The sequence below is a fragment of the Schistocerca piceifrons genome, chromosome 5 (assembly GCF_021461385.2).
Source record: "Schistocerca piceifrons isolate TAMUIC-IGC-003096 chromosome 5, iqSchPice1.1, whole genome shotgun sequence".
Classification (NCBI taxonomy): domain Eukaryota; kingdom Metazoa; phylum Arthropoda; class Insecta; order Orthoptera; family Acrididae; genus Schistocerca; species Schistocerca piceifrons.
Window position 1 is genome coordinate 237,379,564 of NC_060142.1, and position 17,473 is coordinate 237,397,036.

General features: G+C 37.2%; 1 protein-coding gene across 1 annotated transcript in view; it reads left to right on the forward strand.

Annotated features, from left to right (window-relative positions):
- Positions 1-15,481, forward strand: part of LOC124798180 (collagen alpha-2(IV) chain) — a 277,057-nt gene extending 261,576 nt beyond the window's left edge. The window contains exons 28-31 of the mRNA XM_047261466.1: positions 6,060-6,261; positions 10,887-11,058; positions 11,199-11,313; positions 13,870-15,481. Of these exons, the coding sequence (XP_047117422.1) occupies positions 6,060-6,261; positions 10,887-11,058; positions 11,199-11,313; positions 13,870-14,127 (747 nt within the window). The 3' untranslated portion in view covers positions 14,128-15,481. The remainder of the gene's footprint in view (positions 1-6,059; positions 6,262-10,886; positions 11,059-11,198; positions 11,314-13,869) is intronic.
- The last annotated feature ends 1,992 nt before the right edge of the window (positions 15,482-17,473 follow it).

The following is a 17,473-nucleotide window of genomic DNA, read 5'->3' on the forward strand; positions in this document are numbered from 1 at the left end:
TCAGTCTTAATGCTTGGGTTGCACTTAGCAGTATTGAACATCACATCTAAATTTCTACTGTATTCATTGTTATAGAACTCTCCAAGTAATGGACTCTTGTGTTGGACTATATTCTTCTGGTATATCTTCATATCTTTGTAAGTGTATCAGATGTTTCACAGGTAAGGGCATGGGGTTTAACACACACACACACACACACACACACACACACACACACACACTCTCTCTCTCTCTCTCTCTCTACTCTCTCTCTCTCTCTCTCTCTCTCTCTCTCTCTTTTCTTTTCTGGTAATGTATCTGCCCAAGAGTTTTTGCCATGAACATCCCATTTATTTCCTAGTCTCATAACGGAAAACAACTTGCAGCATCTTTTAATTTCAGCACACTGTTTAATGCTATATCTTGTGCTTATGTGTCCATATTTCGAAACATGATGTGGAAGTCTCCTTACTGAAAATGATAGTCTCTCACATTCACAGATTTTCACCTTTCTTATTTCCTCACATTTCCAGCACTACTGATGCCTTATTTTGTCAAGATATCTTATTGTAAAATCTTTTTGTCTTATATTTTTGAGACATGACATAGAAGTGCATACTATGAAAAATGACTAATTTTATTTTTATTCTACATCTACATATACGTCAACATCTTCAAACACACTCAGTAAGCCACCATATGTGCATGGTGGAGGGTACCTTATACCATTACTAATCATTTCCTTTTCTGTTCCACTCACAAATATAGTGAGAGAAAAAACAACAGTCTATATGCTTCAATGTAAGTCATAATTTCCTATTATCTTATCTTCATGGTCCCTAAGTGAAATGTATGCTGGCAGCAGTAGAATAGTTCTGCAAATCAGCTTCAAATGCCAATTCTCTAAATTTTCTTGGCAGTGTTCCTCAACAAGAACATAACCTTCCCTCCTGGTATTCCCATTTGAGTCCCAAAGCATCTCTGGAATATTTGTGTTGATCGATACCAACCAATAACAAATCTAGCAGCCCACCTCTGAATTGCTTTGATATCTTCCTTTAATGCAACTTGGTGGATTCCCAAATCCTTGGGCAGTACCTGAGTGTTCTCTACATGGTCTCCTTCATAGATGAACTTTACTAAATTTCTCCCAATAAATCAAAGTTGACCATTTGCCTCTCCTACTGCTGTCCTTCTGTCTCATTCCATTTCATATAATATTGGAATGTTATTTCTAGATATTTAATCAACATGACTGTCGGGCAGCCCACTACTAATACTGTATTTGAACATTACGGGATTGTTTTATCTACTCATCTGCATTAACTTCATTTTTCTACACTTTAGAACAAGCTGTCATTTATTATGTCAATCAGAAATAATTGACCTTTCCATATGCCACAGCCTCATCAGCAAACAGCTCCAGATTGCTGCTCACCATGTCTATCAGATCATTTATGTACACGGAGAATAACTGCAGTCCATTCACACTTCCTGGGAATCTAGAAGTATGGAATCTGCCTGATGCCCTACGCCCATGGTGTGTAGAATGTCATGAGAAGAGAAGAAGCTAAGTTTCATACATGTGATGTTTCTAAACCTTGCTGATTTGTGGACAGAATGTTTTCTGTCTCAAGGAAATTTATTATATTCAAATAAGGGATATATTCAAGAATTCTGCAGCAAACCATTGTGAAGTATAGTGGTCCATAATTTTGCAGGTTCATTGTCTTACCTTTCTTATGTACAGGAATGACGGCACTTTTTTCAGTCGCTTGAGATTTCATGCTGGGCTAGACATTCATAATTAATGCACGCTAAGTAAGAGGCTGATGCCATAAAGTACTCTTTGTAAAACCAAATTGGAGTTCCAATCAGACCTGGTGACTTATTTGTTTTCAAATCTTCCAGTTGCTTCTATATACCAGGGATGCCTATTACTCCATATGGGAATCTGTGCTATTGTCAAATGTGAACTGTCTATATGTTCCTCCTGCATGAATGAATCTGAAACACAAAATTTTAGAACTTCAGCTTTCCTTTAGCTATCTTCCATCGTGGCTTCTCAGCAAGATTATTTGCTAAGGTATGAATAGTGTCAGATGTGTGCTTCATGTATAAGTCTTCTTACAGATGCACAAACCTCCACTTACTTTTTGCCTTTCATCATTTGTGTTCTCTTTTGAACCAAGAGTGCAACAGTCATTGCTTCCTCAGCATTTTCCAAATTTTGTTATTAAACCATGGTGGGTCTTTCTGCCCTTAAAGCACTTACTCAGCTTATACTTTCTTCAGAGGGTGATTTGAGTCTGTTTAAACTTTGACCAGAATTCCCCTAAATTCATCATACTAGAACTAAATCATTTCCATTCACTGTCTGAGTGAAATGCCAACAACTGTTTACCTGTTCTTTGCAGCGGAAGTACTCTCCTGCCCTTCTTGATTGATTTTAGTAACTACTGTAGTAACCATTGTTGCTATGACGACATCCTGATCACTAATCCCTGTCTCTTTATTGACACCACTGATAAAGTCTGTCCTGTGTGTAGCTGCAAGGTCTAAAATATTTTCCACTGTGTGGTGGGCTCTTGATCTAACTGCTCAAGACAATTTCAGAAAATGTATTCAGTAGCACTCACGGAGCTAATGAAGCTTTTGTTGAGAACCTCCACTTGAAGCAAAAGGAACTGATGAACTTTGGCAAAAATGCTGCAAATTGTGAGCTTAGCTTTGCACCCTGCATGGAAGGCCAATAGTTTTTCACCACTTCCACCAGTTACCCATATGAAATGTTAATGACCTCAGATCGAAAGTGATAGGTGTCTTTGGTGCCAATGTGAGCCACAACTTGGAGATGACTGCACCCTGCATGCTGGATACCCACAGAAAAAGCATCCTCCATATCTCAGATTGGGCCCTTCCCAGTAGACAGACTGGCCTCACATCAACTTTCTTTCTAGTCCTGAATGCTATTTGCTAAAGGGGCTGCATAATAGCCCTTACACTGAAGCCCCCCCCCCCCCCCCCCCATATGTCTATTAGGACCCTGCTGAAGGAGTGGCTGGCAATCAATCCATTCACAGGGTGAATGGGCAAGACTAGATGACCAGGTTCCACATTGACCCACCACACTTGAGTGACCCAAATGTTTTACCACCTGCCACTCAGCCAGTGGTGAGGGCAGATCCATTGAAAGTACCTCGGCAGCAGGGACCGTGAACTAAACAAGCAAAACCTGAGGTGTCCCATGCAATATGCCCAAACTCTTCCACCACTAGTACACTCCGAGACAGCAGCCTGAAAATGCTGACCTTAGCCAAAAGCACCTTCAGCTGTTTGTGAATTGCAGCCAGCTCATCTTGCATCCACACACAGCATGCACACATGCTATCCATCTCATCAGAACTAACTTAAGAAGTAAACTGTAACAGTACACAGAGAAACTAAATATGCAACTTGCTACAATCCTGACATGTCACTAATGCAGACTGCCACCTTACTGAGCTGTGTTGTTGGCTATTCAAAAGAAATGACAACTGCACTACAGACTGCCTGAATTTATACTTTACAGTTATATAAACGTGAGATTACACCTCTTAAACAGAATAACATGCACATAATTTTAAGACTTAAACTGTAAAGAAAACAAAGAAAAAGTTAAATACTCAACTTGCCGCTCCATGGTTAGTAACAAGTCACATTGCCAGCTTGTTAGAGAAACAATACACTGATACCATCTCTGGCCTTACATTAAAAGGCATGTATCATTTTTGTTTACTACAGTCAAACAGTGGAAAATCCAGGATGGACTGTAACAATATTATGGAAAGGAAAGTTGGCCACTCACCATATAGCAGAGATGCTGAGTCATAGATTGGCACAACAAAAAGACTGTTCCAAATAAAGCTTTCAGCCTATACAGTTGATGGCTACAGTTGCCCTTGGGACTGCAGTCATGTGTGTGTGTGTGTGTGTGTGTGTGTGTGTGTGTGTGTGTGTGTGTGTGTGTGGTGTGTGTCATCCATTTTTTATGAAGGCCTTATGAGCTGAAAGCTTTATTTGGGAGAGTCTTCTCGTTGTGCCTATCTGCAATTCAGCATCTCCAGTATATAGTGAGTGGCCACTTTACTTTTGTTTATTACAGTCTTTTTAAATCTCAACAGTGAAACATGAACTATTAAATACACATTGTAAACAAATAAAGCTAATTACCTTGAAGCACTATGACACAGAGAACACATAGTATTTAACTGAATTGATTAACAATATACAAGGTGCTTAAATAATGAGTGTAGGCTACACATCTTGGCACTGGTGGAAGGGGTGGTGATAGATCTTTAATAATCAGGTTTTTACTGAGAATAATTAAATGTCAGGCACTAGTCAAAGATAAGGTTCATACATTTGTCAGTTACACGTAATAATCAGTTTAGTACAATGATTTAAGAAAATATAGTGCAGCGGTGTATTTCTGAACATGAAAGAGCGCGAATTAATTACATAAAAAGCAAGCTTACATATTGTGTAGAAAACATTTGCACAGAGATTGTTATAACTTTAATGTCTGCTGTGTTGTGATCTAAGTCATTGCTGATATGTCAGTCAGCGAAATAGCTGCAATAACAATTTTAGACTGGTTACATGTGTAACAAATGTAATAAAGTTCTTATTTTTAACAATTCTGAAGAATGCCGCATAACCTAAACATCACAAAGAAACATAAAATGACAATCTGTGTAAGCAATAAGGTAATAACTTATCATTGCAGTCTCTGACCATCTCCTTAGCTGAGTGGTCAGTGTGTGTGACTGCAATGCAATGGGCCAGTTTTGATTCCCGGGTGAGTCAGAGATTTTCTTCACTTGGAACTGGATGTTGGGTTGTCCTCATCATCATGTCATGATCATCAACATGCAAGTCACTCAATGTGATGTCAACTGAAAAGACTTGCAACTTGGCAGCCAAACCTGTGGCCATCAGTGCCATGCAATCATTTCATTTTGCTGTAGTCTCTGAGAGATATTTGTCTAAATAGACTTGTGACTGAACTGATGAGTTTTCAGAGTGCAGATTATTATCCAGAGAGAAGAATAATAGCCAATTACCATGAGATGTGTCTTAAGGAAATGTGACGTAACAATAGTTGTTTTGTAATTTGCATTTATGGCCTGCTCTTTATTAATATAGATATCCTTGACAATATGTTAGACTAAAGTAGTATTTTATAAATTACTTTCAATTTGACATTCTGAAGATTTCAGTCTAGCCTTGAAGAAATTGTTATCATAACTACAGAATAATTTTAAACTGTAATTTATGGATAAAAAATAGGCTTGAAATTGTAGAGCTTGAGGTCTGGTGACTCACAAATCAAACTGGTAATGGGTTTATACATATCTGGGAATAAAAATGCAACCTGTTATGAATTGGAATGTAAATGTAAGCTGTATTTTAGGTAATTCAAATGATGGGCTTTTGTTCATTTTTGGTGTATTATGAAATTGCAGCTTCTTTGTGAAAGAGAAATTTCAAATGAATTATTCACTGAATATATCCTGCAGTATTGCTTGGAGTGGATCTATATTAAATAAACTAAAAGTGAACACTAAGAGAATCTCAGACAGAACAACACAAATTGTTACTTTTGTTCAAATAATTTAGTCCTGAATTACATTAAAAGAAAGATGTTAGTTACATCCTGAAACTTTCTGATCAGAATGATATAATCATATTTCTGCAATGAATTTAATAGAATACAGAGATATAACATATGGCTCATGTATGGACTCCAAGATTTTGTTAAAATATTGGATGCACAAAAATATATTGTCTTCTATGTAGGCTCCATGCATGGCTCAAATAAGGAGAATGTGCCACAATAAAAGATATCCTCTGTCAGTCATTCACATTGTTAACTACATGTGTGGTAGTAGAAACACAGTTTCAATCCACCAGTGTCTAAAAACATAACTATTAAGCTTATTTTACAGGAAAAGAACTTTGCATGTAGCCTGTATTATCAGCTAACCAATTAAGGATAAAAATATCAATGTATGTTATGATTGTGACATCTTCTACAGGGAGAACGTGGAGATCCCGGACCAAAAGGTGATGCTGGATTGCCTTGTGAACAACAGCCTGATTACCTGACTGGTATTCTGTTGGTAAGGCATAGTCAGACAACCCAGACTCCACAATGTGAGCCTGGACATGTCAAGCTGTGGGATGGTTACAGTCTTCTGTATATTGAAGGAAATGAAAAAGCACATCACCAAGATCTTGGTAAATATTTATCACTAGTTTAATAACACTAATATTTAGTTAACTCATGCACTTTTTTGTGTCTTTGACTAGCTTGATATGTTTTTAACACAATTTGCCTCTTCATCTGTTTTTATATCCATTGTAAATCTTTATGAAGAGCATGGCAGAGAGTACTTCCCACTGTACCCCTTTGTCATGATTTCTTCTTGTTCCATTCACATATGAAGTGTGGGAAGAATGACTGCATAAATTCCTCTGTCCATACTGTAGTTAGTGTAGTCTTGACTTTGTGAGTCCCATAAGAGTGCTATGTATCGTGCTGTTGCATATTCCTAGATTCCTCACACTAGCATCTCAAATCCTTGCAAGTATTCTTCAGCATGTCTGTGACACTCTTCCATGCATCAAAGAATCTTGTGACTATTCACAGTGCCCTCCTTTGTATGTGTTCAATATCCTCTGTCAATCCGGTTTGGTTTGGATCCCAAACACTTGAGCAATATTCTAGGATATGTTGCATGGGAGTTTTGTAAACACTCTCCTTTGTAGATTGATTGAATTTTCCCACTGTACTACCACTGAATCAAAGTCTGTCACCAGTTTTAATTGTGACTGAGAAAATGTGACTATTCTACTTAATATCCCTATACATTGTTACACCCAAGTACTTGTATGGGCTGATTGTTTCTAATGCTGTCTCATTGATACTGTAGTCAAAGAATACTATGTTTCTGCCTTTAGTGAAGTGCAGTTTTCAATTTCTGAACTTTTAAGGCAAGTTGTCATCCTTTGTACTACTTTGTAAGCTTACTAAGATTTGACTGTATGTTTGTGCACCTTCATCACTGATCACTGTATCATGTTCAAAAAGTCTGAGGTTGGTATTAATATTGTCTACCTGGTCATTAATACAGAACAAGAATAGTAATGGTTCCAACACACATGCCTTGGACACACCTAAGGTTACAGTAGGCAGTTAAGAGAAATGGCTGTGAGGGTTGAGGTGGGGAACGGGGAGGCAGTTCTTCCCCCAGTTTCCTTCTACCACATGGCTATTGAGAATATTGCTTTACCAGGCAACTTCATTGTCACCCTTGTTGCATTTCATTGTTTTCTGTTTATGGTCTACCTGTGTCTTTTATTTTTTAAATAGAGCACCAGTGAGAAAAAGGAAAATTCTAATGAAATGTGCATGCAGACATCACATCTACACTGAAAGCAAGTTATGGTCAAGAAGATCCTATTCTTGCTGCTGTTTCTAATGAATAAAATGAAAAATATGTCCAAATGAAAAAATACATTTCAGTAGTTGCATAGACAGTACCAGAGTTAATAATTACTCAAACAGCATGTGTAGTGCTTATACATGCAAATGGACAATTTTAACAACATTATTTTGGAAGTATCACTGCATTGAAGAAGTGAGATAATTCAAAATACGTACATTGCTTGAACCTCTTCCAATCAGATACAGTTACAATGTTGATGTAATTGCAATCATGAAAACTTTTTTAGACCAGCACTTACTATCATGTCTAGGGCATATAACAATGCCGACAGCGAGTGACCGCCACATTCCTGTCATGCGCATTCTTCTCAGCTGAGGACAGTACTCCTACATCTGTTGATGACTCTCATTTTAAGGTAACATGCTGAGTCCTCCCTACCTTGAAATCCTCAATCCAATCCCCCTGTATGATTAGACTTAAGTGCTGGTGTCACACTCAGTAAAATGCTTTTCAAAAGTCAAGAAAATTGCACACATTTTATAACCGTGATCCATTGGCTTTTGGGATGTCATGTGATAAAAGTATGAGTTGAACTCTCTTTTCTTCAGTAGCTTTGGCTGTATGGAAGCTGATTCTCAAAAATATTTCAGCACCCAAATAAATGCTTATGCATCTGAGAACTGCCCTACCAATCTTGCTTTCAAGTAACTATCGTGTGCTGTTGTGAGTCTGTAGATTTTCCCAGCATCCTACATGTTTATGCTCTTCATGGGTATGCTGCCGGATATGATTGTCTTCACTGCACAATATTTCGGCGATCCATCTGGCCGCCATCTTCAGGTGCGATTGCTGAGTACACAATCATGCCGGAACTGAATTAACATCAGAAATGGTGGCTTCTTTATACCCTGGATCCAGACCACTGCACCTGCATGAGAAGTGGAAGAGTTGCCCCCCGTGAAGTAAAGAGATGCAGCACCACCGTCAGTAGAAACTGGTGAAAGTGTTAAATCGCAAATTAAAATGCAGCAGGTCAAAAACCAGACCGTTGTTGTTTTATATCAGATAAAATAGGGTTCTGTATCTTGCTTAAAGAAAAACCTTTATCTCTATTAATAATGTCATCAGATAATTGAATTTTGATGGATTCCCTGAGCACACTATCCCGGTAATTAGAAGCCAGAACAATAATTTGCATATCTTTAAACGACATGTTGTGCCCTTCTCTGAGACAATGTTTGGCAACGGAAGATTTTTCAGGCTGGAGCAAATGTATGTGACACTGATGTTTCACACATCGGTCATGAACAGTGCGAACAGTCTGCCAATATAGGCCTTTCCACAATGACAAGGAATTTTATAAACTCCAGGCTTTCTCAATCCCAATCATCTTTAACAGATCCAAAATGGCCTGTTTATTGGATGATTCCGCTTACCGTAAACTTCAGGGTGATCCTACAGACCAGATAAAGCGGAAGACCATTTCACTTATTAAGAAGAGCAGCCTGCCAAAGGATGCCATCAAAAACCTTCATCCAGGGTCGGCAGTACTGCCCAGGTTGTATGGTTTACCAAAGGTTCATAAAACTGGAACTCCTATTCGTCCTATCGTTAGTAATTTGGGCACTCCTACTTATAATTTAGCTAAGTATCTTGCTTCCATCCTCAGCCCTTACATTGGGAAATGTGAACATCATTTATCCATCTCAGCTGATTTCATTCAATGGTTGAAGCCTTTATGCAATGGAACATCTGACCTTTTAATTAGTTTTGATGTGGTTTGTCTTTTCATCCAGGTACCTTCAGAAGAGTCCTTGTTAATTCGTCAACTTTTGGATGATAAAACTACTGAGCTGTGTCACCACGTGTTATCGTCAACATATTTTTTGAACAAACTGATGGTGTGGTTATGGGGAGTCCTCTTTCCCCTATTGTCACCAATCTTTTTATGGAAGATTTTGAAGATATCACACTCAGTACTTCTCTTCAACCTACATGTTTTTCTCCAAAAAATGGATAATATTTTCATTGTTTGGCCACATGGAATGGAAGCTCTTAATCGGTTTGTAGATCATTTTAACTGTCTTCATCCACACATCAAATTTTCAATGGAAACTGAAAAAGATGGCAAATTACCTTTTTTGGGTGTTCTAGTACACAAAAAAGAAAATGCTACCTTGGGACATGGCGTATACTATAAACCCACACATACAGACCGCTATCTTCATTCTGCTAGTTGTCATCCACCACATCAGTGCATGGGAGTTCTACGTACTTTGGTCAAGAGGGCTTATGCCATTTCTGATTCCAAAAATTTGACACTGGAACTGGATCATCTTAAGGCCTGTCTTCAAGCTCAATGGATATATCAGTCATCAAATTAATCACGCTTTTCAGTTTGGACCATCAGGTGAACCAGTGCTGGACACTAGTAAATCAATTCCTTTCTACCCTTTGCTGGAAGATTTCTTCAAAAATTTCTAGAATTCTCAGTTAATATGATATCAAAAGTGTTCTTTTGCCTTTGGCCAAGACTAGAGCCCTGTTTGAATCTGTTAAAGATGATATGGGATTGAGAAAGCCTGGAGTTTATAAAATTCCTTGTCATTGTGGAAAGGCCTATATTGGCAGACTATTCACACTGTTCATGACCAATGTGTGGAACATCATCACCACATACGTTTGCTCCAACATGAAAACTCTGCTGTCATCAAACATTGTCTCAGTGAAGGACATAACATGTCATTTAAAGAGACACAAATTATTGCTCTGGCTTCTCGTTACTCGGATTGTGTACTACATCTTAATTTGCGATTTATCACTTTCATCAGTTTCTACTGCCAGTGGCGCTGCATTTCTTCGCTTCGCAGGGGGCAGCTCTTCCCCTTCGCATGCAGACACAATGGCATGGACCCAGGGTATAAAGGAGCCGCTGTTTCTGATGTTCATTCAGTTCTGGCATGATCGTGTACTCAGCAATCACACCTGAAGATGGCGGCCAGATGAATCGCCGAAATATCGTGTAGTGAAGACAATCATATCCGGCAGCACACCCATGAAGAGAATAAGCATCTTGTGCTGTTGTTTCCCATCCTACCCTAAACAGAAAACGTGCCTTCAAAATAAGGAAAACATTCTAATGTACAATACCAAGTGAATTTTCAGGTTTTCAAGGTGTATGAATTATATTTTGTGCATGCAGCCATGCAAATTCTATCTCTTCTGGAATTTTCTTGGCTGCTTGCCTTCAATTTAATGGATTTCACAAAACTATCATGGACAAAAATCTATAAATCAACTTATTTGTGAATCATTTGTATTCCCTAAATCGCAGTTTGAAATGAGATTAGCATTGCCACAAATATTTTCAGATTCCTAAAAATTTCGTTTAATGTAACTTTTTTCCTTCAAAAGGTTTTGCTGGATCCTGTGTGAAGAAATTCAGCACAATGCCATTTTTGTTCTGTGATTTTAATGATGTGTGTAACTATGCCAGTCGTAATGATAAGTCTTACTGGCTATCTACAAATGAGGCCATACCAATGATGCCTGTAGAAGAGAGTGCTATTCGGCAGTTCATTTCAAGGTCAGTAACAATTTGGGACTTCTATCCACAATAGAAATAGCAAATAAGAATTGCACAGATATTTTTATAAGGTAGTAAACACTTAAAACACCTATTATTTTGTTTTTATTGCTGTTTATTATCATTTCTTGTCCATACAGGTGTGTTGTCTGTGAAGCTCCAGCAAATATAATAGCTGTCCACAGTCAATCTGACACAGTACCAGAATGTCCATTTGGTTGGTCTGGACTCTGGATAGGATACAGTTTTGTCATGGTAAGTGTTGTCGGCAGTTTTTAAGTTATTATAATCAGAAAATGATGTGTAGCTTGTTAAATATCAAGTGACTGAGCAGAGAACCAAATAAAATACAAAAAAAATTAAAATGTGAATCACAGTAGACAGAGGAAAGGAAAGGAAAGGTAGAAAAACCCAAAGAGAGACAGAGAAAATTTCCTGGCCAGATATATTCTGGCCTAGAGATTTGTCTTTAAGAGCACAATTGTACTGTCAGTCAATATGTTGTTTTCCCAGTAACAGTACATTCTGAATTCATCTGTAAAAGTAATACTCTTATTTAAGGGTGTACTCAACAGGAATGGACACTGTACCTCACAAGCACCTTTTATTTGCTTAAAACATGTTGCTAATTATAAACGTTAGAAATATTGCTGTTATTATAAATGAAGGGAATAAATTTGTTAATTTGTTATGAATTTAAAGAAGGTAAGGTTAACACAGTCCGATATACCTTTTAGGTAGTGGAGTGGTTGATGAGCATATGGATTTTTATGCTAACGCAGAAGACAGATACATTACAAAAATAGAAAATTCATGATGGAAAAACAAACAGAAATGAGGATAGGCAGATGACTGATTGGTGGTACAGCTTGGATAATCGTGCAAGATTTTGATGTCTTTTAGTCTACGCAGATATCCGCTACTGTGGGAGGAGGTAGGTTAGTGGAGTGGGTGGGTGGGTGGGGGGAAGGGGGGGTGTACTTTGTGAGACAAGAGAGGAGGTGCCAAAACAAATATAACCTTTGGTAATATCCTCAAAACTTAGAAGAATAAAGAATGGAGACAAAGTAAAAGTGCTTTACTAGACAAATGGCATTATGATACAGTAAGAACAGGTATATCTCAGCCACACTATATTGTAATATTGAGTTCAAGAACTGACAACAATTACAGAAAAACTGAAAAGATTATTTGTTAAACATTCACTTCCAGCAATGGAGCATGAATCTTTGACAAAGCATAGTATATGACTCTTTAGACATCTGATATTATATCTTTGTCTGATGAACAGCTATCACCCAAAATGCCATAAAAACACTTAACAATCATCAGCCAAAGCTGTCAAGATGACCACTAAGGTACAAGAGGAGGCTGCAAAAGTCTGAACAGTTTTATTCTATGATGCTATCACAAATGGTTTGCGACAATATTTAGTTGTTTTCCAGTGAGGTCAAATACATTGCTGTGGAATACCTATGAGATATTTTGCTCGATAAGTGACTGGACTAAAGATTTCTTGACAGTTGAGCTTAAATGCATTATTTTGGGTGATAGCTGTTCATCAGACAAAGATATAATATCAGATGTCTAAAGAGTCATATACTATGCTAATTTTTGTTCACAGTTATAGGAATGGCCTGACAGAATATGTAAGTTATAATTATGAACTCTTTTTGGATGTTTTGTATTCTGAGAAAGCACTGATAAGACTGAGGTTTGGTAAGTATATTGTCAGCTGCCCTTGAATACAAAAAAACTAAAAATTAATCTGCACTTGATTATTGCTAATTGAAAGACATTGAAACCCACCTGGAGTATTAGAAGGTACGAAGCACAATAATGATGTTAATTTTAGCATGAGAGTACTCATAGTAGAAGACTTGTTCAGTGGATACAGTGGATTCATCTTAAAAAAAAAAATTACAAGTATTTCTCTCAGCCCATTTCCTCTCAACATTCAACTGATCACATGATTTCCAGCCAAGGTAATAGTGCTGGTAATGGGCTTGCTCAGTTCATATGTTTGTGTTTGAAAGGTACTGAATCTATCAGAAACAGATCATTTAACAAAAAGCTATACTTTGATTCATAATAAGGAGATGTCATTTAAGAACACATTTTCAGTGTAGGTTGTGTGAAAATATGAGGAAAATCGTGGATAAATTACAGCATGTGGATATATAATGATCTTACAAATCATCCTTGTCATAATATTATGTATTTACTGTGGTTTAGCTGTAATATAAGTTTTTAATAAGGTGAGCAGACATTTAGCAGTGGTATGTTTACACAGGCATAATCAACAAAGTTTAGGACATTGCTTGAACATCCTGTGGTATTTAATGGAAAGATGTGAGGTAATACGTAGTAAAAGTGTCTTTGTATGAGGGAAGAAATAACTTCGATATTTTGCTCCTTGCCTTTTACATCACAAAGGGGTGAGCTTCAAATGTATGTGACATGAAATTTGCATGAGAAGTATATCTGAAGATGGTGTGTTATGAGGAAAGAGCACCCGACATGAAAACTTTGGTAACTAGATCATGCTTGAAAGAATTTAACTGAAGCTTTAACACAGAATTTCATGGAATCCATGATTTTTAGTTGTACCAGTTTGTTAGTAATATGATAAGTAAGCACTTCCCAGACTGACAGATTATTGCAGTCTAATAAAAGACGTGTGTTTTTCATTTATAGGATTTTCTAAGATCTGTTTACTTTTTGTTAAAGCAATAAGAATTTATTTACTTAAATCTTGCTTAAGGATACCATAACAATAACCATGGCACTAATCTGAAACCACATTGACAGCACACTGCAGCTGGGGCTGAAGGCGGTGGACAATCGTTAGCAAGTCCAGGTTCATGCTTGGAAGATTTCCGTGCAACACCCTTCATTGAATGTAATGGAGCTAGGGGCACCTGCCACTACTTTGCCAACAAATTCAGCTTCTGGTTGGCGACAATTGAAGATGCCAACCAGTTCCGCGTGCCCCAGAGCCAGACTCTCAAGGCAGGCACCTTGAGGACAAGAGTGAGTCGGTGCCAGGTCTGCATCAAGAATACGTAGAGCAGCATGTGTAAACAGTTTGCACTCATTGTGTTGTTCTCACTTCTCTGTTTCCATGGCTCCTTCAAGGGGTTTCATGGGATATCATGTGTTCATCTACAGAAAAGAATTCTGCTGAAAGTTGTGATGTGTTCCTTAATGTAGTGATGTGTTATACTTCCATACTGGTATCAAAGTAAAGCCTTTCCTTGGAATATGTCCACCACATAGGCTGTTAAGAGGTGTAGCAAACTGTATGAAATACACAGTGAAGCATTCAAAGAAAGAACTTTTCTGTGCTTCTTGTAAGATGTCTCTCACTGCATCGTGTTTATATGTGTTGGTGGAAAAAAAATTATTGGTGCTATATCACTTTACTGTAGTATATATGTCCTTTTCTCCCATCTCACTCCCATCTCCTTCCTCAAGAAAAGAGGACTGGCACTTCAGACTCAATGTAATTTAACTCATAATGAAATGTGTTATTAAGTTATATATTTATGTTAGTTGAAGTTTCTTGTATTGTAAATTAAAACCTTTTTCCTAAACAGAATTAAATTTGCGAAAGCTGAATGTTATACTAAACTGCCATAGTATCATATATTATACAAATTTGCTGAGGTAAAGATGCATCAGGTTCTGCCTTGATACTGTGTCAATAAAAGATGCTCTAGTCAACTCATCTGTTATTGTCAATGAAAGTTGAACAAATGATGCATTTATTGTTTGTTATGATGTTGATGGTGTAATTTAAATAATTCTACAAATGATCTGCCTTCTTTTATTTCTTTTTTTCAATGGAATATCTTACTGACAATAATTATTTTTTTCATTTTCAGAAATTCTGTGACAATGTTCTGTATTTCATGTGCAAGTGTCAGTGGAAAAGTCATACAAAAGTTTTTGTTCATTTGCATTTCAGTTTTTCTTAACCCATATATAAACATTTGTTTTAAGTTTACATACTTCTCTTGATGGATCATCACTGTAACCAACCACTGATAAGTGTTTAAATGTATTATACTGACAATCAGTGTATATTTGTAACTTTATTTTTACAGCTCTTTTGCATTAAAATTATAAATGCTTTCACAACCATGTGTAAGTAATGTGGTGTAATATTACTAGTATTAGAAGCGGATGATGTAAGATGTAATAACTGCCAAGAATGTTTTATTGAGAAATAATTTTAAACATTTACACTCCTTTTTTTATTTCCAAAGAGTGAAATTGGGTGTTATGTGATGTGAAGATCAGTAAGTTTCTGTATGTGTGTAAATGATAGTATAATGTTTAAGACTCCTTACTTTGTAATGTATATTGTCTGAAAACACTGCCAATTTGTAACATAAATTAAAAACAATGTTTTAAATTACTTGAGTGTTATTATTTTACACCAGAGAACAGAACGATTTTGTACTATATAATACAAAAGACAGAACTGTTGGACAAATATAGTTACCCTTGAAAAGGATACTAGCAAAGTAAAATACTACAGCTTGGATAAATCTGTGGATCTGAATGAACACCGTTGGAGTATCTCTCATCAAAACATATTAAGACAAGAAATAAAATGGACAAACTTCTAATCCCAAATAAGAAAAGTGATAGGGTAAACGCAGTATCAGTAGTTATTTATATTTATGTAAACATCTGTTGAAAATCACTGAAATTGAAGAGATACCTCTAACGGACATGATTTAATGCTGTGTTACAATAGAACTAGGAAAGAGGAAGTGTTGCAATATACACAAAAATTGTTTAGTGTATATTGGGCTGAACATACTTTTTTTTATTTCTTTGCTACAACAGTAGATTTGGAGAAACACAAGCTAGTAGTACTGATAGGTTTCGAAATGACAGCAGAAAAAAAATTAAAAAAGGTCATTAGTGTGGGAGAGTAATAGCAATGTTATACTCTCACTATCTGCAGCTATTTTCTATTTGGTAGTGCTGATTAAGATCTCCTAGAATTTTTGATGCCCACCTTTGGACTATTTCCCACAATGAAACTACCAAAGAGAATTGAAAGGCATAGGGTAACAGTCATTGACAACTTGTTCTTTGATCCACATGTACAAAACCATTTTTACAGAGATAGGACAAAAATTGGAAACAGTGCATGCTTGTACATAAAAACAGATTCCACACAATCCTACAGGCTTTACCGCTGTATTTGACCATGAACAGCACCTGTGCAATGTCCTCAGCATTTTTTAAATGTCAATCATAGCCAGAACAGTGTTCTGTGCAATTGTGACTACATTATATCAGAGCTAAGTAAATTCAAACATGGACCCATTCTTGATGCTTGTATGGTGGGTGCTTCTGTAACTGAGATAGCTGAAGTGTTTGGTGTTTCAAGAGGCATCGTATCTAAGATTTATACCACATACAGGGAAAGCAGAAGAACACCATTCCACACATCACAAAGCAGACAAAAGTGTGTGTTGAGTGACAGTGGCAGATGGTCATTCAAGAGGACTGTGATGAAAAATAAGAGGACAACAGCTGAAAAGGCACTGCAGAACTGAGTGTCGCACTTGCAAATCCTGCCACCACCAAACAAATGGACTGGAGCTCCAGGAATAGGGAATTTCAGGGTGTGCCGGCATTCCAAAACCACTCATCAATGACGCAAATGCTTGTAACAGGAAAACAGGATGCTGAAGCCACAAAACCTGGACTACTGAGCAGTTGAAGAATGTTATTTGCTCAGATGAGTCTAGTGTCACATTGTTTCCAACTTCTGGCCGAATTTATGTTCTGGAGTAAAACATGAGTAAAAACAGGAGAGGAGGTTCAGTGATGATTTGGGCTGCCATATCATGGTGCTTCACAGACCCCATGATTACTCTGCAAAGTCGCATTACTGCCAAGGATTATGTGACCATTTTGGCCGATTAAGTCCATCCTATGGTATCCTATGGTACAATGTTTGTTCTCCAATGGTGGTGCTGTTTTCCAAGATGGCAGGTCCCTGCTCACACAGCTCATCATTCAGAACAGGTTTTGTGAGTATGAGGATGAATTGTTGCATCTCCCCTGGCCACTGTAGTCACTAGATCATAATATTATTGAGACTTTGTGATCTACTTTGTAGAGAAGGGTGCATGATTCCTGTGCACCTCCATAATTGTTACCGAAATTTGCAACTATTTTATGGGAAGAATGGTATAAAATTCTATTGAAAACCATACAGGACTGCATAATCCATTTGAGATGACTGGAAGCTGCTTTGAATGCCAACAGTTTTCATACAACGTATTAGGCATGGTAATGTGTTGTTTTTGGTGTTTCCATATTTTTGTCCATCCTATACAAGTGGAGTATCTGATGATAAAAAGAAAATAAAAAATTGCCAGGG